Here is a 24,469-nt window from a genome sequence, read left to right as displayed (position 1 = left end):
TCCAAAAATGGGAAAGAATGAGCCAGGTTCTGTGGATGGGGCAAGAAATGACCCCAGGATAATGGAAGGCATTCCTGAAACTCTGGCTCCCTTCCTCCTCTCCTCCCCAAAGCCTGGCCCAGGCCTGGGGAGACCGTTTCATTTGGCCTGGCTGGGGCTGGTGGTATTGCCTCCAGGTTCCAGCCCCCAGATATCCTTTCTCAGGTCCCAGCAGGGCCCTGAAGGATACTGGGGTGTTGGAGTGAATGAGAAAGTGTTTTACAAAAGATGGTGGGGGGGTGCCAGTCCTCACCCCCCCCCCCCACATACCCATCCGGCCCCTGGAAGTGCCCCCTTCCCCAGCACCCCAGGACCCAAGAACAGAAAGTGGACAGGAAAGGTGCTCTGAACCCCTCATCATAGCCAAGTGTAGGTTAGGGACTTGCTGCAGGCCCCACGTCCCTCACAGACAAAACCAGGACTCACATCTCCTGATCCCAGCTGCAGATCCCTTGTGCCTCCTCCCGTGTCATAGTTCCTTTTGAACACAGCATTTGAGAAGGGCTTTGGGGTGCCCCCAGTAGGCCAGGAGGCAAGGATTTATAACCAGCATTTTTAAATCTTCACACTCATTCCATAGAGCTGCCTGTAATAACAAGTCAAGTTTACCAGGCGCTTACTCTCCCAGAGACTGTTCTAAGCACCTGATATGAGTAATTTCATTTACTCTTTCAACAACCCTATGAGATTAATTAGTCCCATTTTATAGGTAGGGAAAGTAAGGCCCATAGTGACTTGCCCAAGTTCATATTGAGAGGAAATGGTGGACAGATGCAATCCCAAAGCAAGCCCTCATTGCCTTTGGGTGTCACAAGGGCCTCTCAATGTGCTTCAGGTCCCAGCTTTGGAGGATAAACACCAGCTCTTTAATGTCTCCCCACTAAGTGAACGTGGGGTATGCCAGACAGCCTATCTGTTAATTTTTCAGTGGGATAGAAATGTTCTATAATCTCTTCTGTCCAGTAAAACAGCCACTAGACACATGTGGCTAAGTGAGCAAATGAAATGCAGCTAGTGTGACTGAGGGACAGAATTTTAATTTCATTTTAATTGAAACCCAAATAGCTATATGTGGCAAAGTGGCTACCATCTTAGATAGCATAGATTTAGAACTTTCCAAACAAGCCATGTAGTTATTTTACCAAGTCCACAGGCGTTTCATTTAAGTGAGGAAAAGCCGGCTCAGAGAGGACAACGATGGCCTGAAGTCACACAGCCAAGTCAGGGGCAGAGCTGGCCCCCAATACTGGCTCCATGTTTTCCACACCTGGCACTCAGTCCATCTGTGCCCCCCACCCCCAGCCCAGGTGTTCCCCACCAGACCTCCACCCAGTGTCCTATTTAGCCAGCTGACACCCCAGCTTATATCCTGTGGTTCCCAGTTACCAATATAGCCTGAGGCATGGGTCAGACAACCCTTCCAGAACCCTTGGAGAGTATGTATGGTGAGGAGTGAAACAGAAGCAGTCAGGCCCCTGCTTACACACCCAGCGGCAGATTTGGAGGCTCCTACACTCTGCTCATCTAGAGGGACACTTGGAAATCATCTAGATATAGTTGAACTAGATGCCAGATGGCAAATAGCACACTTACCACCACTCTCCATACTGCCCGTGGCAGGCACCACTAATCAATCCTCACTGCCACAACCCTCATTCTAGGCTTATCTTCTCTCACCAGACTAGTACATCAGATTCATATCTGGCCTCTGGCTTCCATTCCAGACTCTCAGCAACATCCTGTATCCCAGTGCTGGAGTCATCTTCCTTAAACACACATTAATAGTGCTGGTCCTGCCACTCCCTCACTGGGTGTCCCTGGCCTAGTGTCTTCCTCCCACTAGCCCTCAGTTTCCTCACTTGTAAAATGAAGGACTGGACGATAAGATGGTAAATATTAGCACACCTGCTGCCACCCCCACTCCAACATTCAAGGCAGGGTGACAGAAAAATTGAGGCCTGGATGGGTGAGATGACTTGCCCAAGCTAAGGCTGTTCATTACTTAAGAGCTCCAAGTGCTCTGAGTAAGATGGGAGAAGGAGCTGAAGGGAAGCTCCACATCCTCTACTGGCCCTGCAGCTGAGCTGACCACCAGGTGCCCCTTATCTCCAGGATGGGGCAAAACTGGCCCCTGACACTTGCCTTTGCCTGGACAGGTACGGGAGGCAGATCTGAGCGACCAGTATGAGGCGGCCTGCGAGTCAGCCTGCAGCGAAGCGGAATCGGCAGCAGCAGAGGCTCTTGAACTGCCACTGCCCAGCTACTTCCGCTCCCGCAGCCACAGCTACCTGCGTGCCATCCAGGCGGGCTGCTCGCAGGAGGAGGACAGTGTCTCCCTGCAGTCCCTCTCCCCGCCGCCCAGCACCGGCAGCCTCAGCAACAGCCGCACACTTCCGAGTGAGTCCAGCAATGGGGCAGGGCGTGCCTGCAAGGGAACCCAGGGACCAGCCTGTGGGGAATGATGGGGAGAAATCCATGGTGGGCTGGCCAGGAGTGGAAGGGTGGTTGGGAACAAAAGTTGGAGGCCTTGGGGCTGAACTGCCTTGGATCTCAACTGGGCTTGGGGTGAACTGGAGCTCAAATGGGTTGTAGAGGCAGATGCCACCACTGGGGTTGTTGAAAAAAGCTAGAGGTCGTGGGTACTTGGTTGACCCTCACTCTCTTGAGCGGGTCTAGCTCCTTGGCTTAGAGCAGCCACCTGCCAGTGGGCAGGGTTCCCTGAAGCCTTACCTACCTACTTGGTTCAGGTAGCCAAGCATGTAGGGAAGGACTATAGGGTGGTAGAGCCTGCAGGAGAGAGGACGAGATTTGCACTGAGCCTTCTCAAAAGGATGTTTCCAGGTTTCACTCTTACCCCAGATCAGGGATAACCTACCTTTCCTGATTCTTGAACTATAGCTTCTGAAGATAACTCACCTGTGAGCAGAGAAAAAAAGGGACTCTGCATCACTGAGCAAGTCATGAAATGATAAACAGAAAATCAAGGCCAAGGGAAAACATAGCATAATTTCTGGTTTAGAAAAGAGAGTTTTGGGCTTACTCTGGCAGCAAGCTCTCTTCTCTGATCCTCACTTTCCCCATCTCTAATTTGAGGACATTAGCGGTGGTTAAGTGTGCTGTTTGCCATCCTGCATCTAGTTCAACTTCATCTAGATGGTTTCCAAGTATCCCTCTAGATGACCAGTGCTCTTGAGGAGGTGAAGCAAGACTGTACTTAGGGAGAGTTTAGCCAGGGCCCCCCACATGATAGGAGTTTGACAAATGCTCACTGTTATTTCTGGTTCTCTGATTTGACTTTGAGCTTCCTGGCAACAAAAGCAATAAAGGCAACTGGAATTGGATTGTAGGAAGAGAGATGACTGTTTCAAGAACTCAGGTGGTGTTTGATGTTAGCAAACCTGAATCAGTACACAGGTAGCTGGCTCACTGACTAAATAAACTGGTCTTTGCAGGGGGCACAACAAGAAATAAGTTCATCTATCCTGTTGTCTCTTGAATTCACTCTGATGTTTCTGTCCTGTTCCTGGCACAGCTTCCTGAGCTTTTTTGGTCACTTTCAGACCTTAAGGAAGTCTCATTTTCAGGTATTGAGTACAATCTAATCTAATTTTTTTAATTCCATCTAATTTTCCTCAAGTCTCACCCACCTGCAGCTAGGATTGGACTCAGGCTGGAAGCCCACAGCAGGAAGCTGGGCAGACTCCATTTTTACCCTGTTCCTTGCTCACCAGCAGTTGTTTCTGGTTCCTCCAGGTAGAAGGATAAGGTAGCTGGTGCAGGTGTTGGTTGGCATCAAGACTCTGTGTGACCGGGTTTCTTCCACTCTGCAGGAACCATGCGGTGCCTTGTTTCCTGGTGTAGGCAATCCCCTCCAGCTTACTGCTTCATATTCCCCTCAACTTCTGCATCCATCAGTCCCCTCCACCACACTCAGGTTCCTTTTGCTAGAGGCCCTGGCTCTGCCAGGCAGACATCTTGTGCAAAATTTTCTGAAGAAATCTCAAGCCCTACTTTATTCCTTGGCTCCCACTTAACAACCATGTGAAAACAAGGGCCTTCGCCTCACTGAACTCTGAAATTATGGCTAATCCACTCAAACCTTCCTTCTGAACTGCTGGAAGTTCAGAACTTCCAACTTCTCCATGTTAGAGATCTCCAAATAGGAGCTGAAGCCTCTAAATTCAGGGGAGCACTCTACTACAGTTTCAAGGGAACCTCAGGTGAAAGATCAGAGCCTTTCCATCCTCACACTCCATGAGAAGTTCTCTAGGCACAAGGTAGGCCTGGGAGGACATATCGTCCCCCAGCAGTTCTCTTCAAATAAACTCTCATTTGCCAATCTCCCCCAACCCCAATCACTCATGTAGGGGCTGAAGAAAGATGATGAACAACAAGCCCTACAACAGTTTGTATCCTTGTATTGGTCAGTTATTGCCACAATAATGCTGCATAACAAATAATTACACAATCAGTGCAATACAATTAAGATGTATTTCTTGCTTCCAAGTTTGGGGCAGCTGCAACAGCTCTGCTGCACACATCTCTCATCCTCCTCCTGGGACCATACTGTCCTCCTGGGATCAGTGGCCTAGCCAGGGCATCTTCTTATGCTAATGGCAGAAGCACAACAGACCACTCCTAGCTAAACAAGCACATTTCTGGGCCCCCTACTTGTATAAGTCTACTAGCTTCCTATTGACATGATGTTTGCAGGATTCACTCATACCGCAAATTTCACTCATAACCTACCTTTCCTGATTCTTGCTCTACATCCTCTGAAGATAATCTACCTTTGAGCAGAGAAAAAAAGGGACCCTGCAAGGGGATGGAGAAGTACCTCCCACCTTTTTGTGTAAGAAACTGCAATTATACAGCAAAAGGTGTGAATACAGGGAGGGGCGAAGAATCAGGGTCAATAATTCAGTATTCTAAAGTCTATTTTCTTGACCACATATTTTCACATCCCTCCCTCATATAAAATACGCTTATTGTCAAGACCGCCCAAAAGTTTTGTCCAGTTGTGGCATCTTGATCTCTTTTGTTCTATGTCAAGTCTAAATGCAAATTCTGTTAATTAAGAAACCTATGAACTAAAAAGACAATCTTTCTCCCCTGCATTACACACACACACAAACCGGCATCCATTAGTGAAAGAGGGACAAGATAACTGCAATCCACACTCCCACTCATGAAGGGGAAGAACAGAGATACTATTGATTTGTAGCAATTCTGAAATCCTTCTTGGTAAACGCTGAGCAAATTGTTGAGCACATATTCTGGGATTTGGAATGTCCCTTGATTAGGCCCAAATTCTATTTGTTGGGCTTGATTCCCCAACCCATCATTCTCCACAACTCTTGTCTCTGCTCTGGAAAAGATCTTCCTTTTCCACCAGCCTGTGTGGTCACTTTTTAAGAATTGCCCTTTGGGCAACTGAACACCTTTTTTGGCCTGCTTCCTGCCAGAAGAAAATTAGGGGCCCAGATGTCTTTTTACTTCTTGAACGGTCTCAATATCCTCAGGCAAGGCTGATGATACTTGTGCCAATATACCTACCTCAAACACTCTTAAGGGTTTTCTATATATTTGATTCCATGTGTCAAAAGCCACATTCACAATTATTTTTGCGACAGACCTCTCTCTCTAGACTTAATTTTGACACTCTGGGTATATCAGGTTTCTCTGTGACTGTGCCCTTAAGTGGTCTGCAAGTCCTTGGACTGGTTGAGAGGATCTACTAGATGGCACCTTATTATTTTTACAATGTTAATAAAATGGGTTACTGCATCCTTGATTTAATCTGGTCTCCCATGTTGAATCTTAAACTGGCTGTGACCTTGGTTTGAGCTTTGTCCCTAGGCTGTATCTTAGAGAATCCTTTACTGGATGGAAAGGCTGGAGATAATGGATTTTCCAAAAGTTCCAACACAGCAAGCTGTCTGTATTCCTTCTAAACACTCCTACAAACTGGCTACTTCTTTTATATGTTTCTCTCTTTCTTGTAAGTCCTTATCAGATGCAGCTAAAAGGAGCCAGCTCTGGCTTTCAACATTCTGCCTGGAAATTATCTTGCCCAGATCCATTTGCTTTCTTCAAGTTACTGTAGATGACAGTAGATAATGTGAGTTGCCCTTTTTCAAGCTTCCTGCAAAAATTTACTCAGTGCTCTCCACTTGGTCCCAGAGCCAATGCCAATTATTTTAGGCTTTTTGTTGAAACCAACACACCTCTCTCTTTGTATCAATTTCTCTGTCAGTCAACTTTTCCTTTTGCGGGGTGGGGGTGGGGGTGGGGGTGGGGGGTGGGGGGTGGGATGGGGGGGAGGGTGGGGAGGGGGACTGCAGGGGAAGTGTATGGGCCATTGACCCCAAGTCTCCTGCATGGCAGGTAGGATTCTACAACCGAACCACCCATGCACCCTTCTATCAGTCAACTTTTAACATAATAATGCTGGATAACAAACAAGTACATACTTTCAGTGGCACACAATAATAAGCATTTGTTCTCACTCCCAAGGGTTTTTCAGGTCGGCTGGGGTGGCTTTGCTCTGTGTGTCATACATCCTCCTCTTGGGGCCACAGGGTCCTCCTGGGATCCATTGTCTAGCCAGGGCATGTTTTCCTCACAGTGGTGGCAGAAGTTCAAAAGGGAAGTCCCACCGTGCAAGCACATTTCAAGTCCCTGTTAACATCCAGTTGTTCAAAGCAAGTCATATGACTAAGTTCAAAGTCAAGGTCCAGGAAAAGACACTCCACCTGTTGTAGGAGAAACTGCAGTTGGGTAGCAAAGGGCATGAATACAGGGAGGGACTGAGAATCGAGGCCAACAGTTCAGTCAATCACAGCCCCCTACTCCCAGCCATCCCACATGAATGATCCATCATTGGGCTTTAAATGTAAGGAGCCAGGCTGCAGTTATTTTCAGGGTAAGAACCTCAGCCCAATCCAAGACACTCAGGAAAGTATTGTGTAGCAGCATCTCACACACACCCAAATGTGTGTACATGTGCACCTACTTAGAGATACATAAAAGTTTTGTATCCTTAGGCCTACATATAATAGGAAAATAGACATAAAAACACATGAACTCATGTACATGTCTGTCTCCTTCAAGGCTCATGCCCCCTCCTCCCCTGGGATGAAATCATGCCTCCAGCAGATTGGGGCCACCAAAAGAATTCTCTCTGCAGCCCTCAAGGGGCCCCCTTAGTATTCCTGGGTCAGCCTTCTCTCTAAGTCTCCATGGTGACCATTTACAATTTGCTCTTCTCAAACCTCTGATCCCCCCACTCTCTGCCCATAAACTTACCTACCTCCCAGGGAAAACCAAGCCACCAGCTTGCCCAGCCTGTGCCCAGAGCTGCAGCTGGTCCATTTGGTACCTCCGTGCTGTGTTAGGAAAGGGTGCCCCTCCATAAGACCACCATCTGTTGAAAAGTAGTTTTAATGCACAGTTTTTATTAGTACAAGGTCCTTTACTACCATCTGCCAGAGATTTGTTGTAATAATTATATAATTCACTTAAATCTATGCTGTGAAAAGCACACCCCCGCCCCCCCACGTATGTTGCATCTTCGTGTACCATATCTGCAGCCGTCCCTGTGACCTCCGCCCCCTATGCAGACACACGGCACACCCCCACTCAGCCGCTGTCTCCCTCCAAGGCCGTCCTGCTCAGAGGGGGGCCTCTCCTCCTCAGCGGCTGTCTGTGTGGAGTGAGCCCCGCCCCTCCCCCCTCAGGGCTGTTCTGAGCCCCTGAGTTGTTTGGGGCATGTGAGAAGCACAAAAGCTCTTTGTCACTTGCACATGGGCACACGTACACTCTTGCCATAGGCAGGCAGCGGGGAAGATGTGGGCGAGAGGCGGTTCCTGAGGAACTGCCCACTCACCCATCCAGAGTTAGCCAGCTTCCCTGCTCCCAGCGCTGCTGCTGCCACTCCCTTCCTCCCTCCCCCTTTCTGACCCAGATTCCACATTCCAGAAATAGCCCTTGGCAGGTGACTGGTGGGGCAGTGGGGGGGCAGCTCTAGCTGAGAGTGTGTGGGGTGGGGGAAGCAGCCGCTTGGCTGCATATAAATGCTCCTCCTCAGCCAGAGGACCTAGCTGGGAGGGACCACGGGGAATGCCCTCACCCCTCAGCCTGCCCTTCTCTCTGCATCTCTGAGAAAGAGGAAGACAAAACCCTCCCTTCTCCAATTCTACCCATTGCTCATTTGTGCTCATTCTCCCAGCCTCCCTTCCTCCAGCTTCCCTTCCACTTCCTCTCCCTCTTTTCCTCTCTCTTTCTCTCTCTCTCCACCATCTTAGACTTCTGTCTGTCTACCTCAGTCCTGTTTTTCTCCCCCATTTTCTCTTCCTTACTTCCCTCTCAGTTTCTGGCCCTCCCCTCCACCCTCTCACCCTTCGTTTCTGGTTTCTCCCACTCCATCTGAATCATGGGAGGCTGTGACATCATCCAGGGGTCTCAATAAGCATGGTGGTAGTTGTGGGGTGGGCTGTGGGGGTACCCCCATTCCTGCACCTGCACACACCTACATAAACACGCACACACAGATATATTCTTGGCAGTGCTTGAGGCTCAGGCTGTGCTGGGGTAGGTTCTGGGCCTGCAAAGCATCTTATTCAGGGGCCCTGGGTTCGTTTTAGCTCTGCTGTGTCATTCTCCGTGGGTCCCTACCCCTCTCTGGGCCTCACATTCTCTCTTTGTAATAAGAGCTTGGATTTGGGAGCCCTTGAGCACACCTCCCATCTGTGACTATCTGAGACCCTCGTGTTGCACTCCCTCTCTCTTCCTTGTCTACCTACCGCCCACCTCCCCCAGAGCTCTTCCAGTTTCTTCTCTGATTGACTCACCAACAACAGACAAGGAAGGGTTAGGGGGCTGACAAAGTCCCAGGAAGCAATCATCCTTCCATCAACCTTGTCCCCCAAGCCCTCCCCAATCTCTGGCTCTTATACAACATGCTCCTGCCAGCTCAGCCCATCCAGTCTTCAGAATGTCGAGGCTGAGATGAACCTCAGAAAGCCCATCTTACCCAGAGAAGGCAAACAGATTTTCAGCTCACATGTCATCTCTGATCCCTGGGGCTCAGAACTAAGATTTAGTTAAGAAGAAAAGCAAGTCACCATTGATTAGCAATGCCTGCCACGGCAGGAATGGTTAAACAGATTTGCCATTCCTGATTTAACTCAGTTCTTCCCAACACACATATATGCTCAAACATGCTTCCATTTTACAAAGAAACTGCAGCCTAGAGACAGGGAGTGACTAGGTCAGGGTCCCACCTGGGTCTGCCTGACTCAAAAGCCTTGAGTTCCCCTTCACCCGACAGGGGGTAGGTGGGCAGGTGGGTCATCCAAGGTCCTGTAAGAGGTGCAGCATGGTCACAGGAGTTTCAGGGAGAATCATCTGGCAACATGGGCAGGATGGATTGGAGGCAGGGAGGCTGGATTGGAGGCAAAAGCTGCTGTGGTGATCCAGGCAAAAGACGGTGAGGCCTGGGCAGGGGCTTGCGGTTGGCAAAAAGTAGGAGGATCAAGGAGGCCTTTCCAGAGTGGATAGTGTGGAGCCCACATTCCCTTGTGCTGAAATGGGCACCTCCCCACAGAGGGCAGGGGGCAGGGGGCAGGCTTCCTTCCTAGGCTCCACCAAACCCCTTGGATAACGACATTCTTGGTTCAACAAATGCCTGCTGTATGCTCAGTGCAAGGTTCGTCACTCTTCTGAGTCCTGATTTTAAGCAGACCCATATAGCTTTCTGAGACAAATAGTGGTGGGCACTTAGGACTGGTGGGCAGCCTCGAACACCAGGATTGGCAAGACAAGGCACTCCTTAAGTCTCACAGGACAAAGAGTTCACCCCAAAGGAAAAGAGACTAAGGTGCTTAAATGGAACCTTGGAGGCCCTATGGGGTGGTGGTGAAGGACATAAGCCTTGCAGTCAGGCAAGCCCTAACATCTAGTAGATGTTCACTGATCACCTGCTCTGTACGAGCTGTGCTGTACACACCAGGGAGACCTCAGCAAACAAAACAGCTGGAACCCTTGACCCCATGGGGCATACATTCCATTGGGTTGGGGGAGGGAGAGGGAGAGGTTAGGGGGGAGCAGATAAAAAAATAAAATAAATAGCATAATTAAGCATATAGCTTATTGGAAAGTTTTTAATTCTATTAAAAAAATAGTGCAGGATAAGAGGTATTGGAAATACTGGCAGGGCGAGGGAAGAGCTGTGCGGTATAAACAAGGTCATAAGGGTAGAACTCATTGACAGAGTAATGTTTGATCCAAGACTTGAAGGAAATGAGGGAATGCTGGGGGAAGTACTCCAGGCTGGAGGAACAGCCAGTACAAAAGCTCTGAGGCAGAAAGGTGTCTTGCGGGTTGGAGGAGGAGGGGCTGGGGCAGAGCAAGCAGGGACAGAGAGAGAGTGGTGAGAGATGAGGTCAGAGGGAGAGGGGACAGATCATGTAGACCCTTGACCACAGGCTAGGTGGCTCTGAGCCAGATGGAGATTTTGAGCAGAAGAGTGGCATGATCTGTTTACATTCTAAATGAAACACTCAGGCCACTGAAGAACTTCCAGTGAAGGGTCAAGAAGCAGGGATGTCAGATAGGAGGGGTACTGTGGTAATGCGGGGAGCCATGGTGGTGGCTTACCTAGGGTGGCAATGAGGGAGGTGATGACAACAAGCTGGATCCCGGGTGGGTTCTGAATGTAGAGCTGACAGGATTCCATTTTGGGTTGGATGTAGAATGTGAGGGAAGGAGAGCAGTCAAGGGTGATGGGAAGGGATTGTTATGTAGCCAGGTGACGTGGAGAGAGCCCCCAGTCCTCTAACTTTCATGGAAGGGGGCGGGGGCACAGGGTAGGACAGCCCCTGTCTGGAAAGTTGGGAAAGACTTAGGAGTCCCTACACCTCCAGGAGAGGAATCCTTTGGGTCCATGCCAAGGATTGCAGGGCAGGATGCCAGGGCTCCACTTCAGTTTGGGATGGAGCCAGGGTGGGGACTCTTGGGGCAATGACCTACTCCTTGTCTTGTATACAGTAGGTGCTCCACAAATGTCTCTTGGGATCCTAAAACATCACCATTGGAAGGGAATGCTGAAATCCCTAGTCCAGTGGGTCTCAAATTGGCAAAGATGCAAATTCTGATTGAGACCACAGGGGTTGGGCCTGTGACCTTGGGCGAGCGGCTCATTCATCCTCCCTGAGCCTTCGTTTTGTCCTCGGTAAAAAGAAATAACAAGCACCCTCATGGTACCTTGGAGGGCAGAGTGCCTAGCACCGAGCACATGGCTGGCAGACAGGGATGCCTCAATCACTAAACCTCCATTGCCTTTCAGTCAGGGTCACTGCCCCGTTCCCCTTGGCCCTCCCAATTTCCAGCTTCGAGTCCCTCGTCCTTTCTCAATTCTACAATTGACCCCTCAGCAATCCACGGACCCAACTCCTGTTCTCCAAAGGATTCTGCATTTCACTGCGGCAGAAATCTACAGGGGGTCAACCAAAGGCCACATTTAAAAATCAATTTAAAGATATACCACCTAGTAGGTTGAAGTGAATCCATACTTACACAGTGCTTAGCAGAGTGCCTGATATCCAACTGGCTCACTAAACAGTAGCTGCTTTGTTATTACACCTTTATGCAAAAATCATGACAATGGTATTGGAAACACTGTATCATCATCTTCAGTACTTACAACAACCCTATAGTTGCCTAAGATTCTCTATTTTGCAGCTGGGAAAACATGCAGAGAGGGGACTGGACTTGCCTGTGGCCACCCAGTGAGGCAGGCTGGAGAACAGGAGTTGGGTCCATGGATGGCTGAGGGGTCAACTGTAGAATTGAGAAAGGACGAGGGACTCGAAGCTGGAAATTGGGAGGGCCAAGGGGAACGGGGCAGTGACCCTGACTGAAAGGCAATGGAGGTTTAGTGATTGAGGCATCCCTGTCTGCCAGCCATGTGCTCGGTGCTAGGCACTCTGCCCTCCAAGGTACCATGAGGGTGCTTGTTATTTCTTTTTACCGAGGACAAAACGAAGGCTCAGGGAGGATGAATGAGCCGCTCGCCCAAGGTCACATAGGCCTTGAGAGGCTGAGCCGAGATTCCGGGATGGAGCGGCGTGGGCAACTAGAGCCATTTAGAACGTCGAATCGACAGTACTTGAGGACTAATTTCACGATGTATAGATGAGAAGAAGCTTCAGGCTGCTTTCTCTGAGCCTCAGTTTCCCCCCGTTACGGCGGGGTGTCGCAGCTCTAAGCTGCTCGCAACTCTCGTCCCAGCCCGCCCCCCACACGGAGCATGCGTTGCGTTCCAGCTGGAACCGGTTTGGCGGGGCAGTTCGAGGGGCGGAGCCCCCAGGCTCAGGCATGCGCGTGCCGACGTGGGCGCGCGCTCCCTTTCAGGGTTGATCTGCTAGGGCGTGGGCTGGACTGAACGCCCCGCGCGCCTGCGTACTGGCCCAGCCCCGCGCGCGCGCGCGCGCATGACAGGCCACGTGCCGACCGGGGCGCGCGCGCTCTCTCCCTACTCGGGGAGTCCCTGGCGACGCGCGCGCGCGCGCGCGCGCGGCTGACGCGAGGGGCGGGGCGGGGCGGGGCAGGCGCGGGGCTTTAACCCGGAGGCCCCGCCCCTCGGGCGTACAAAACTGGATCCTCGGGCCGGGCCGCGTGAGGGAGGAGGGTGAGTGCCCGCCGCTGGCCGCAGCTGCCGCCAGTCCGTCCGTCACTCCATCCGTCTGTCCGGTCCACGTCGCCGCAGCCGCCGCCTTCTACGCCCGGACGCCCGGGGCCCGCCCAGCCTCGCCCGGAGCAGCCGCGGCCCCGCGAGGAGACGGGTGCCGCCCCCGCCCGTCCCTGCCCCCGCCCTCCTCCCAATCCGCCCGTCCGTCTGTCCGTCCGTCTGCCCGTCCGCGCTTTCGTCCCTCTGTCCGGCCGCCCGCCCCTCTCGTCCGTCTCCCGCTCCTCCCGCTTTGTCTCTCTGTAGCTCGCTGTCTCTTTGTCTCTGCGCTCGCGCTCCCTCACAGCCCCTCCCTCGCTCCCCGATCTCGGGGTCCCCCCACCGAGCGCTCCTCTTACCCTTCAGAGCGTCCCTTTCTGAGCGCCTCTATTCTTCGGGGCTCCCCCTCAGAGGGCTCCCCTTGATCTTTTGGGGCTTTCCCTTCAGAAACCTTTCACAGTACCCCAGGGCTCCCCTCTAAGCTTCCCGCACATCCTTTGGAGATCCTCCCTTCAATCTGTACCCCAACTGCTGGGGGTTGCCTCTTGAACCACCATTCCTCAAGTTTTTCTCTTTTGAATAGCCCCCATTTCTACTGGGAGCTTCTACATCCCCTGAGGTCTCCCCCACTAGAGGACCCCCAATATCTTCCTGACTTCAGAGCCCCTTTCTGCCTTCCCATGGTTTGCTCCAGGTCACTGTCTCTCCCTGTTCTCTCTGAGACATTCTGAGTACCCCATTTTTCTGGGTCACAGCCCCCTGCTTCGCACTTTTTGCCCCTCCCTCTACCTCCGCATCTGTCTGGGTGGACTCACCATTCTGTGACTTTTGCGCTGAAAGCCCCCCTTTGAGCCTGCCCCTGTGCCCCAGGCTCTTGGTCCCCGTTGCTTTCTCTGCCTCCTGTCCCCTGTCTCCCTTCTTTGCTCCCGTGTCTCTCCCTCTCCCTCTTTCTGTCTTTGCCGGTCCCTGGGTCTCTGACCCCATCCGGCCCTCATGGCTTTATGTCTGGAGCTCTTGAAGCAATGTGAGTGGTGGGGTGTCTGGGTCTGGCCGGAGTCGGCCTGCAGGCTGGCCGCGGCCATGACTCCGTGGGGCTGGCGCTGGGGCAAGGGCTGGCACTGGGGCAGAAGACTCTGGGGCCCCCCAGCAAAGGGGGGCAGAGAGGGAGGGGCCAGACAGTCTGGCCGAGGTAGGAGTGGGGGTCTTCTTGCTCTGAGGCTTTTGCTTTAGTTGCTTAAGTGTGTGTCTGGGAGGGGGTGGTGGGTTGCTATAGGCTGGGAACCCCCGCCCGCTTGGCCCTGCATGGCCTGGCACTTTGTGATCGCTTGTGGGCAGGCCTAGGCTATTTTGGAGCCTGCAGGATGTGATATCACTTGGGCGTTTATTTAGACAGGGCTGGGGGTGGAGGGTGCGTTCTTGCCAACTTGAGTAATGAAATTTTACAGGGGGGTGCGGCCTCCTAGGCAGCTGGGCTGTGGATTTTGTGGCCAGAACATTGCAGGCCACTAGAATGGCAGGTGAACAAGGTTCTGTGCTACCTTGGGCTTGCTGATCTCCATTCGGGATGGGGGGCGGGGGCAGGGGGTCATGGGTGGGTAGAGCAGTAGTTCTTAATTGACCACCCTTGAGTGGGTTTAGAGGTCTAAGACCTCTGGAGCCTTGGCTCAACCAGCTTCAAGCTTTGTGACTTTCAGTGATCTCTACTTCTCCAAGCTTCCCCATTTGTAAAAAGAAACTAATTGTGCTCACCTCACAGGGTTGTCATGAAGAGCAAATAGAATGCCTGTAGATAAGCTTGTGAGCTGTCAGCCTGTCTTTAAACTGAGCCTCAGAGAGGGAAAGTACCTTGCCTGAGGGAACACAGCTAGTTTGTGGCAGAGCTTGCCCTTTCCATAGAGCAGAGCTGGCTGTCCCTTATTTAAATTCTGATTCCTGGTTCCTGTTAGTTGAGTTTGTAAAAATAGGCAGGTGAATTGTCTTTGCTGGGAGACAGTTGGATTTTCCATATTCCATTCACCTTTTTTTTTTTTCCCACGAGTAGGCCCTGCTTAGCCCATGTACTTGGGGAGTAAGTCAATCAATTTACAGTTGTAAACCCAGACTGTTTTTCCTGCTTCTCCAGTTGAGTCAGGGAACAAAAGGCCCCAGATGAGAGGCAATGCAGACAGCTGGGGTCTGCTGTCAGGGAGCTTAGCATGTCTCAGAACTCGGAAGAAGGAAATGCCCCCCTTGTCTTATGGATGAGGAGGCGAGGCCTAGAGGACAGGGATCTGCCAGGGCCCCCTCAGAGGTTCAAGACAAGGCTTCTGAGTCCTGATCCGTGGTACTGCTCTGAAGAGGTCATTGTCAGGCTGGTTCACCTGCCCACTGGAGTACAGTGACAGTCTCTAACACCCATTGGCCTTTTACTTTGTGCCCCGTACACATGCCCAGCACGTTACATGGACAACTTGGAGTAGTAGGAGGAAAAGCACAGTTACTGGCCTAGAAGTGAGAGGATCAGGTCCCCACATTCTCACTGTCAAGAAAGTTACTTCCCCCTGGGCTTCAGCTTCCTTATCTGTAAAATGGAAATACTCTTTGTCCTCAGACTAATCTAAAGTTATTAAATCTCTAAAGAAATTCTGTGAGGTAGAATGCCAAGATTCAGTATACTGAGATGCTGTATGACTTCAGATAAGTGTCTTCTCTGTGGGCCTCTATTTTTCTATTTGAGAAATGAGGGTGTTGGATGCCATGGTCTCTTGGGACCCTCCAGCTCTGCATATGAGGATTCTAGGGTAACTTGAAAAGCTACTATTTCTACTGTGTTATATCTCACCTGTTAATGGTTTGCTTGATCACAGAATAAGGAGAATGGGCTGAATGCTACAGATGTATGTTGGTGCTGTTCTGGGGGGGGGGGGGGTTGTTAATAAGAAAGAGACCCTATCTGAGATCAGAATGACTTCTGGATGAGATGGTGCTTGGGCTAGGCTGAGATATTACAAAGGATTTGAACAAGCAGAGATGAGGGAATGGGACGAGCTTTCCAGGCCACAGGAACTGTGTGAACAAAGACACAGAGACCAGAACGGCAGGTGAGTAGCAGAAATAGTGAATAAACCTGAAGAAGAGTACCGGAAAGTAAGAGTTGGACACGTCAACTGTAGCCGTGTCTTGGAGGGTAGGGCTGTCTGAGTTTGAAGGGTGCTGAGGCCTTTCAAGGGAAGAAGTAGCTCCAACAGAGCTGGCCTTTGGGACAGCTCAGCCTGTAGAGAGTACTGTTCAACTGGATGAAGTTGGGACAGGCTGTGATGGGAGACTGAGGCAAAGGCTGAAGCTTTAGCCAAAAGGTCTGATAGTTGGGAAGGGTGTGGAGAGCCCTTGGCCAAGCTTGGGGGTGGACAGGCCTGGGCTCACTGTCCTATCAGGTGTGGTCTTCCACTGGCCCAGCTGCTGTACAAGGCTGCATGCTCACCACCTGTCTGCAGCCAAGGCAAATGTTTGTAAGTGCTTCTGCTGTGGTCTTTTAAGATATTCTGAAATCCTCACAGTTCAGGGGCTCTATGCCATTTTGGAAAATAGACTTGATCAGAATTGTGTAACCCAAATCCTAGACCAGCCTCCTCCTGGCTCTTTGCTGTAGGTCTCCTTTGGGTAAGGGCCTGACCTGTGTCCCCAGTAGCTTTCCCTGGGTCTTCACCTCATCAAAAGTTTACTGAGCACCTACTGTGTGCCAGACACAGGACTGTGGGAATCGAAGATGAAGTCCAGTAGGATTTGAATGTGTTATATGCATACAACATAAAAGGTTTTCAGTTAAGAGAGTCCAAGATCAAGAGTGCATGTCTAAAAACCTTGGCCTGTCTGAGCTCATCTTTCTTTGGTGGTGTGAAAAGAGCAAAGGCTTAATTTTACTAAACCTTTAAGGAACAGCTCTCCTTTTACTTACATAAACTATTCTGGAGAGTAGAAATGGCATGGGGCTTATAGCCACAAACATCCGGCTTTGATTAGTCTCCGTCACACACTGCCTGTGTAATCTTGGGCATATTGCTTTCTTTGAGCTTCAGCTTCCTCATCTGGAAATGCAGATTAATCATGTTTATACTACAGGATTGTGGTAAGGATTAAGTGAGAGTGTGTGTGTGTGTATTTATATATATATATACACAAACACCTGGTACACAGTAGGAACGTAATAAATGTGAACCTTCCCTCCTAATATATCTGGGTCACTTTTCTCTTTGTGGGAAGAAGACAGATGCCCAACCTCACCCCCATGCCTCATGGTTGGAGTTTAGGTAACAAGGGAAGCACCTTCTGGCTGTTCTAACAAATAACAGGAGTAACCCTCTAATCTCCCATGTGCTGTGGGAGGCGTTGCGTAATCTGCCTGCCCAGCTCTTTGCTGACCATTGTTCCTCACTACAGTCCTGGGAGGAAGTCAGAAGCCAGTGGAGTTCTTTACATTTCACAGGTGAATGAAGAATGAGAGCCCAGAGCAGGACTGGGACCCACAGCAAGGTGGTGTTGGGTGAGCCTGGAGCCCAGTCCTCTTGATTTTTCTCACCCACAGCTTCTCTCCCAAGTTTATTGCTTCTGCCTGGTAGCCTTCTCTGGGTCTGCCATCTGTTCTGCAAGAAGGATTTGCTTGACATTTCCCCAGCCTCTGATCTCATCTCAGTTTTAAATGGGGTTAGCTTGAAGTTGGGTAGGACTGAGTCACCTCCCTTAGCTTTCTCATCCTAAGCAGGATCCAGACACATCCAGAGGGTGCTTGGGTTATAGCCACCACAGGCTTTCAGGCCACAAGCTCAGATGGGCTCAGAAATGTATCTCCCTGGGCTCTCAGGGGAAAGGCTGCAGTGCCAGCTCATATCTATTTTTCACTCCCCAAGAAGCATTAGCTGCATTGAGTGTTTGTTTCCCAGTGTGCATTGTCAAATGCCACCTCCTCCAGGAGGTCTCTGATTGCCAACTCAGTCAGACTATGAATTCAGTCCCAGGTCCATTCTTGCTGAAAGTGTGACCTTGGCAGATTGCTTGACCTCTCTGCTTCACTTTCCTTTTCTATAAAGTTCAGAATGCTGAGCCCCATCTCCAAAGAATCAACTTTTAAACCAGCCCTCTGAAGGATTCTGGTTCTAAAAGCCCGTGGGCTACATTCTGGAAAGTGAATTAAGATGTTCTGTGTTTGTCTTGGATTGACAAATTTTCTGAGCTTAGTTTTCTTCCCTATCATTGGACTGGAAGAGGCCCCTTAAAAAATGGTCGTTGCCATGGTCTTTGCTTCAGGCAGAGTTACTTGTATACAGAAGCAAGTCACCCTCCTTTTGCTTAGCCCTGGCAGAGACTGTCAGACCTGGCCAAGGTGAAGGCTGGGGAATTGAACACCTGGGCAGGAATGAAATCCAGTCATCAACAGGAACTTAATGAGGCTGATGAAGTGTATGTGTGTGAATGTCTCTCAGGTTCCCAGTCCTGGCTGTGGCTGCTGCTCCTCACTTAGCTTGTGTTGGAATTGGCCTTCTGCTACGGAAAGACAAATAAAATCCGAATTCTGGAGCTAAAAGATGATTGTTTCTTGTTTCACAGCAAGGAAGTAGGCCCAGAGAAGGGGAGGGGCAGGGCCATGCCAGGGCCAGGTTAGTGCCAGAGCCCTGCCCTCTGCCCAGTTACCCGTCACTGCTGTACACTGCTGGCCTGAATCACCAGTTGGAGAATTGAAACATGAAGTCCTGGTTTGGCCACTGAACAATTTCCTCAAAGGACAAGAGCAAAAGAAGTGGTCCCAAGGGGTCAGGGCTGGTTTGGGCTCAGCCTGGAGCTGAATTGGGCTCAGAAAACACTTTCTGACCAGAAGCCTGCCCTGGGAGAATGGGGAAGAACTGGCAGGGTCTCTGAACTTGGGAATTATGAGGTGAAGAGGGAGATAAGACCTACAATTTTGAGAGACTGTGACAGTATGTAATTAACCCTCTGCTGAGGAGAAGCATTTCTGAAAAGTGAAATTGCAGCCAGAGGAAACAAGAGCCCTCTCCAGGGGGACTGGATTCCCCTAGGCAGAGGGGTGGGGCTAACATTCCAGGAAATGGTTTGTGCCTTAGGAAAGGTACACAGGCTGTAGGTAAGCATGTATTTAGGGAAATAGGGAGTAGACTAGTTTTGCTGATGCATCAGGGCTCTGATGGAAAATCTGGGAGGGACCAGAAAGTTGCAGACAGTGTGATCAACAACTGAAAAGCTGAGGCTTTGGGAAGCCAAGGAAAGTTTTAGAGCACAATTGGAGGACTTTTTCAGGAAGATCAATCAGGCTGATTGAATAGAAATAAATAAGAATGAGGACAGGGAGGAGACTTTACAAGCATCCAGATGAGAGAAGAGGGTGAGGTTTGGGTAAGGCCCATGGGAGTGGAAGGGCCAGTCTGGGTAGCAGAGAATGCTGTACCAAGGCTGCTCAGGCCTGTGAGGCCAATTGGGGAAGACCTTAGGTGGTACTGATTTGGGGCCAGAAGTAATAGTCTGAGCATTCTTGTACACCTGCTGTATGTCAGGTTCTGTGCCAGGGACTCTATGGACACTTATGAAATCCTTGCAAATGCCCGAGACAGGGGAACTTCCCAGCCCCATTTTACAGATAAGGGAAATATGACTCAGACTCAAGGCTGACAAACTCCAAAGCCTGGCTATTCCCACAGTTAAGCTCTGCTTCTTGAAAAAGCCCTGCTGTTAGGGCTCCAAGGACTGAACTTCTTGCCCCTTGAATTGGGAGCACACGAATACATCCCTTAAAGCCCCCGCCCCTGCTTTCTGAAGGCTCAAGGTGGGAGAGATGAGGGAGGGAGGAACTTTCACACCAGCAATTTTGCAGCTAGACTATGAGAAGCCTCCCGAGTTGCACTGCAGTATGTCCAGTCCAGCAGTGGATACGTCCATGACTGCAGCTGGGCCCATTGGAATTCGTAACCAGCCCCCACCAGAGAGGATGTTCCCTGCCCAGCTGGAGGACTCAGTCACCCACAAAGGCAGGAAGGGACTTGTCCCAAGGTGCTCAAGACAGGAGAACCTGAGCCAGGCAAGGGAGCCCAGTTCCAATTTCCCACGCTGTAGCCAGGGATTCCCATTGGCCAGAGGGAAGAGGGAGGGGGCTGCTGCTTAATTAGCGTTTGCTGTGGAAGGTAGCAGTGGTTGGTCCCAGGGTACACTAGGAAACGGAAACGGATGGCTTGGCCAAGGTTGCCAAGCGAGTCATTCTCCCCTCAGGGTGCAGCACACTCCTTCCTGAGCCCATCCTGGGCCTCAGGGCAGGAGGCACAGCCTCCATGCTCCCCTCACCCCCACTCCTCTCTTGCTTCCAGTAAACACCCCCAGGAATCCCATGTGCCAGTCTATTTGGCCAATACTTTCTGAGTGCCACTGTATGCAGGGTACGATTATGATAGTAACCATGTTTTTCACAGAAAAAGCTGGACATTTTTGTTCCTTTGGAATAGAAACAGCTTGAGAAATACCATTTGGACTTTGGAACAGTGGACGATAGTGACCTGTGCTGTCCTTTCAATTGTAATGATTTGACTAATGCTTTACTGTTTGCTAAATGCGTTCTCACAAATTTGCTCATTCTTATGCATATTCATTCATTCTTTTTGTTTTGTCTTTAGCACGTTGGTTCAGAGTCCTTCATATTTGTTTAGCCTGTTTTTGATTTCCAGAGCATTTAATCTGTGGGAGGTCTTTGATATCTTCATTTTCTGGAAGGGGAGACTAAGGTTCAGTGCTAGAAAATGACTTGACCAAGATCACTTGGATTCAGTGGCTAAGCTGCTCGTTTATTCAACAAATGCTAACTAAGTGCCTGCTGTGTACCAAGCAGTGGGCTGACCCTAAGGATGCAGTGGCAGGCAGAACAAACTTGGTTTCTGCCTTCCCAGAGCCCACAGTCTCTTGACATTCACCCTGGGCTCTTTCCACTGCAGACACTGGCTTAGCTCTAGATTAGACTGTTGTGAGCCCTCACCCTGGAGCATCATGGTAAAGCAGGCCTTGCTTGCAAGTTCTCTGCAAACTGCATTTTCAGAGGAATGAAGAGGTCTCCTTATTAACAAGAAGGTGAGGAAGGGCATCTCAGCAGAAAACCATCTGCTCCTTCTTCCTGGGGGCAGTTGCCCCAGAGCTGCTATACCTGATGAGGTCCTGGCCTGGCTTTTCTGCAGCCTTAAAATAGAAATATTTGATTACCGTCTGCACAGGTATGGAGCCCTAGGGCCATGTGCTGGGCTGGGGACCCTCCTTACATCCTTTAATATTAACTGAGATGAAATGAAGGCAGATCCTATGATGCCAGGACTGGAAAGGACTCTGGCCCAGCCCCTTCACATCTCATGAGTGGAACTCAAACCTAGGAGGAGAAGGGTTTGCCAGGATCACGCATTGAGAGAGACGTTGCTCTTGGTCATCTGACCAGCCTGACTAATTTCATCACTCTTCCTGGTAGGCACCCACTCCTCCCATTTGTAGCTGTTCAAATTCAAAACCCCCCTTACATCCTTTCTATACCTCAAGGTCAAGTTTTTCTTCAGAGTCTTCCCTAAAATACTCCCGTCCCTGAACCCCTCAGTGTCCAGGCTGCCTCAGTCTACCCTCAGAGGCTGATCATCTGTTGTATAAGGCTAGACCAGCAGCCTCTGAGAAGACTTTTCAAAGTGGTGCCTAGGCCCTGCCCCCAGAGAGTCCGATTTCTGAGGTCGATGGGAAGGCTTCTCTGTGTGCATTTTGCTGCAGCAGTTTTTTTGTGTAAAAATATTTTTATTGAAAAAAGAACAGTACATGTATATAATTAAAAATTTCAAACTTGGTTAAAAAAAAAGTACCCAATGAAAAATTAGTCTTTCATCTGGAGCCTTAGTCTCCAGAGATAACTGAACAGTTTTGATGTTTCCTTCCAGAAATACTCTGTATATACACAGGCAGCTATGCCAAAAACATCCCTTTTATGACAAAAAAAGGTAGCATATTCTCTTCGTCTTGTTCTGTACTTTGCCTTTTACAGGCCAGTCTCTATGGTAGGTTATTCTCTATGAGCACAAAAAGGCCTCCTCTTTTCAGGATCACGTGGCATTCCATTGATGGCTAGACTTAAGTTGTCTGTCCAGTCCTGTACGGAAGGACATTTAGGTTGTTCTGGTCTTGCTTCTACAAACAGTGCTGCAGTGAACACCCTTCTGTGTACATCTTTATGGATGTGTGCAGGGGTAGCTGTGGCAATTCCTGCAAGCAGAATTGCTGTTTCAGGGTCTATGCACTTAAAATTTTTTAGATATTTTCAAATTACCATCTTTTCCATTCTGAGAAATTTAAGAGTATATACTTTAAAAAAAATCCATACCATCCTCCCCCACCCCCAATTCTGATACCTTTCCTTAGTTAAGGACCCAGAGTTCTATACTGTTCTAATCCAGCCAGGGTTTTACAGCTGGAGTAAGACCAGAGATGGTAAGGGGCTTAACCAGTGTCCCTCAGCAGTCCTTGGCCAAGGAGAGGTCTCCAGAGTAAGGTGCAGATCAGTGGAAGTGAAGGATGAGAGGAAGAAATGGGCTGAAAGGGTGGAAAGAGTTGAGCCAGGATTGGGGGGAGGAGTGCTGTGTTCCATGTACTTTGGGACCTATTTGTGACTTGGGGAGCAGTGTCCCCCTTCCATGCTGAGTTCTCCTTCATGAGCTTCTCTGGTGTGTGCTGCACCTGCTTGGCAGCAGCTGGCCAATGAATTTACTCATCCAGCAAATATTTACTGAGCTCCTGAATTCCAGTGCTGGCATGACCACCAAATCCCTGCTCTTTTCTGAGCCTCAGTTTTCCTCATTTGAAAGGTGAAGGGGATGATCCTACCTTTCTTAGGTCCCTGGGCTAGTGGGAAGGTACTGTAAGCCAGCCAATGGAAAAACATCCATAAAACAGAGAAAGTATTCACTAAATACTGTGCGAGGCACCCTGCAGTCAGCAGAGGGAGACCAAAGTTTGGTCCGGACCTGAATGGACTGCCGTCAGTCTTCGCAAATGGCCTGGGAATTTTAGGGCAGCTGTTGGTGAGTGTCTTTTGCTGTGCCAAGACAGGTCAGGCTTGTGCTCAGCGGCTTCCTGAAATTGCTCTGCCCCAGGTTCCTGTAATCTCCAGGGTCCACTCAGGATAAAGGCGTTCAGCTGACAGATAGTCAGGGACACCAGGAAGGTCTCTCCACTGTAACCCCTTTGCCCCCTTCCCCAGTCTCCAGGAATTCCCTTTTGAGACTCCCCACAGGCCATTCTTGCAATCCCTTTTCAGCCCCTGGTGGCAGCAGGAATGAGGAAAGGGACATTTTATAGTTTTTCGAGTTTAAAAGACATTTAAATCACTAGCCTACTTCCTCCCTCCCACTTTATCAATGGGCAGACAGAGGCCTGGGAAAGTTGAGGACTGTCTCCCTAGTTTCCCAGTGAGTCAGCAACCTTATTGGGATTAGAAACCAAGTGTTGAATCCCCGGCCCCATCCCACCAGTCCCTCGCTCTCACTGTCTTTTTCACCTCCTCCTAGTCGTTAGTTTCACTTTGAGCTTAAAAACCAAAGTGAAAGGAAAAGGCGAAGCAGGAAGCAGCTGCTTCAAACGTAACCCAGGCTTGGGTGGACGCTGAGGGCCCCAACCTGAGCTGACCTCACTAGGAGCGGGGTGGGGGCCACAGAGAGGCGCCAGGCTGCAGACAGGCAGGGGGGCCTGGCCCACTGCTGACTGAGAGACAGCCAGTCAGACGGGTTCCTTGGTGAAGTCAGCTTCACCGGGTGTGGTCCCAGCCAGGGCCCCACATGGGGCGCTGCTGCTTTTTAAACTCCTGTCCTTCTGGGGCAGCGCTGAGCTGGAGCTGGGGCTGTGTGGGCCTGGGAAGGAAATCCCGGCCTCTGGAATCCAGCTTTCACAGGACCATTCTACCCTCCCAGAAGGTAAGAGCTAGTGCTCTCTCCCCACAGTGAAGAGAGACTTTTTAACTTCCTGTTATTGTTGGCACTTACTGCAGCCCCCCGGCCGGGGTCCTAGTCCCAGCTTCCAGTGACATGGAAAGGACAGAGGGTAGGAAGCAGGAGCGACTCACCTTTCTCTGTGGCCGAGACCCTGCCCACTCTGGACCTCAGAGTCCTCATTAGGTTCTTGGCAGGAGGGAGTTCCCTCCAGACTGGTGTTTATGGTATTGATTTTGGTCCGTGGAAGCTGGTGAGAGAGTGTCGTCACACCAGGTTTAGCCATTCTGTGTGTCACAGATTAGTGTGTTATCTACCCAGCCAGAGTCTCAAGTTCCTGCTTCTCTGCGCTGTTTCTAAGGAAATTCTCAGACTTGCCAAAGCGGATATGGTATCAATTTTGTTGATTCAACAATATGGTTTTTGTTTACTCCTCATCTCCCTGGCATGTCACAAGGTCCCCAAGCACAGAGCTGGTGTCAGGTTCGAATCCACTGCGAATGCTGACCACAAGCACACAGTAGGGACCAGGAAAGCCGTTTGTGGAATGGCTGTACAGAAGATCCACACCCAGCCACGCTGCTTGCTGGAAATGCAGAAAGATGGAATTTATAGAGTGTGATTATATGTGGCTAAGCTGGGCACTGCAAGAAGTCCACACTCCAGAGGTTGCACAGACCATTGTTAACAGTATAGTCCTAGGGTCAGTCTGCTGTTCACATCCTGGGACTGC

The 24,469-nt window shown here is 50.3% G+C and overlaps 1 protein-coding gene and 1 long non-coding RNA gene across 8 annotated transcripts in view; one reads left to right on the top strand and one right to left on the bottom strand.

Annotated features, from left to right (window-relative positions):
* Positions 1-24,469, top strand: part of DLGAP4 (DLG associated protein 4) — a 173,586-nt gene that overhangs the window by 90,397 nt on the left and 58,720 nt on the right. For 5 of the 6 annotated variants that reach the window (XM_077169696.1, XM_077169693.1, XM_077169684.1 and 2 more), the window contains one exon: positions 2,196-2,436. In XM_077169696.1, coding sequence (XP_077025811.1) covers positions 2,196-2,436 — 241 coding nt within the window. Of the gene's footprint in view, positions 1-2,195; positions 2,437-12,942; positions 13,791-24,469 lie in introns of those variants that run through there. The other variant, XM_077169703.1, reaches the window with a different exon arrangement.
* On the bottom strand, positions 6,456-24,072 carry LOC143691360 (uncharacterized). Of its 2 annotated transcripts, none has more exons than XR_013179480.1 (3): positions 23,871-24,072; positions 7,348-7,465; positions 6,456-6,809 (listed from the first exon to the last, which is right to left on the bottom strand). It is a non-coding gene; the product is annotated as an uncharacterized LOC143691360 (long non-coding RNA). The 2 variants fall into 2 exon arrangements; XR_013179486.1 differs by having other exon boundaries at positions 7,352-7,465.

This window comes from Tamandua tetradactyla, chromosome 1 (assembly GCF_023851605.1).
Source record: "Tamandua tetradactyla isolate mTamTet1 chromosome 1, mTamTet1.pri, whole genome shotgun sequence".
NCBI classification, from domain to species: domain Eukaryota; kingdom Metazoa; phylum Chordata; class Mammalia; order Pilosa; family Myrmecophagidae; genus Tamandua; species Tamandua tetradactyla.
This window is presented reverse-complemented; position numbering and strand designations above follow the sequence as displayed.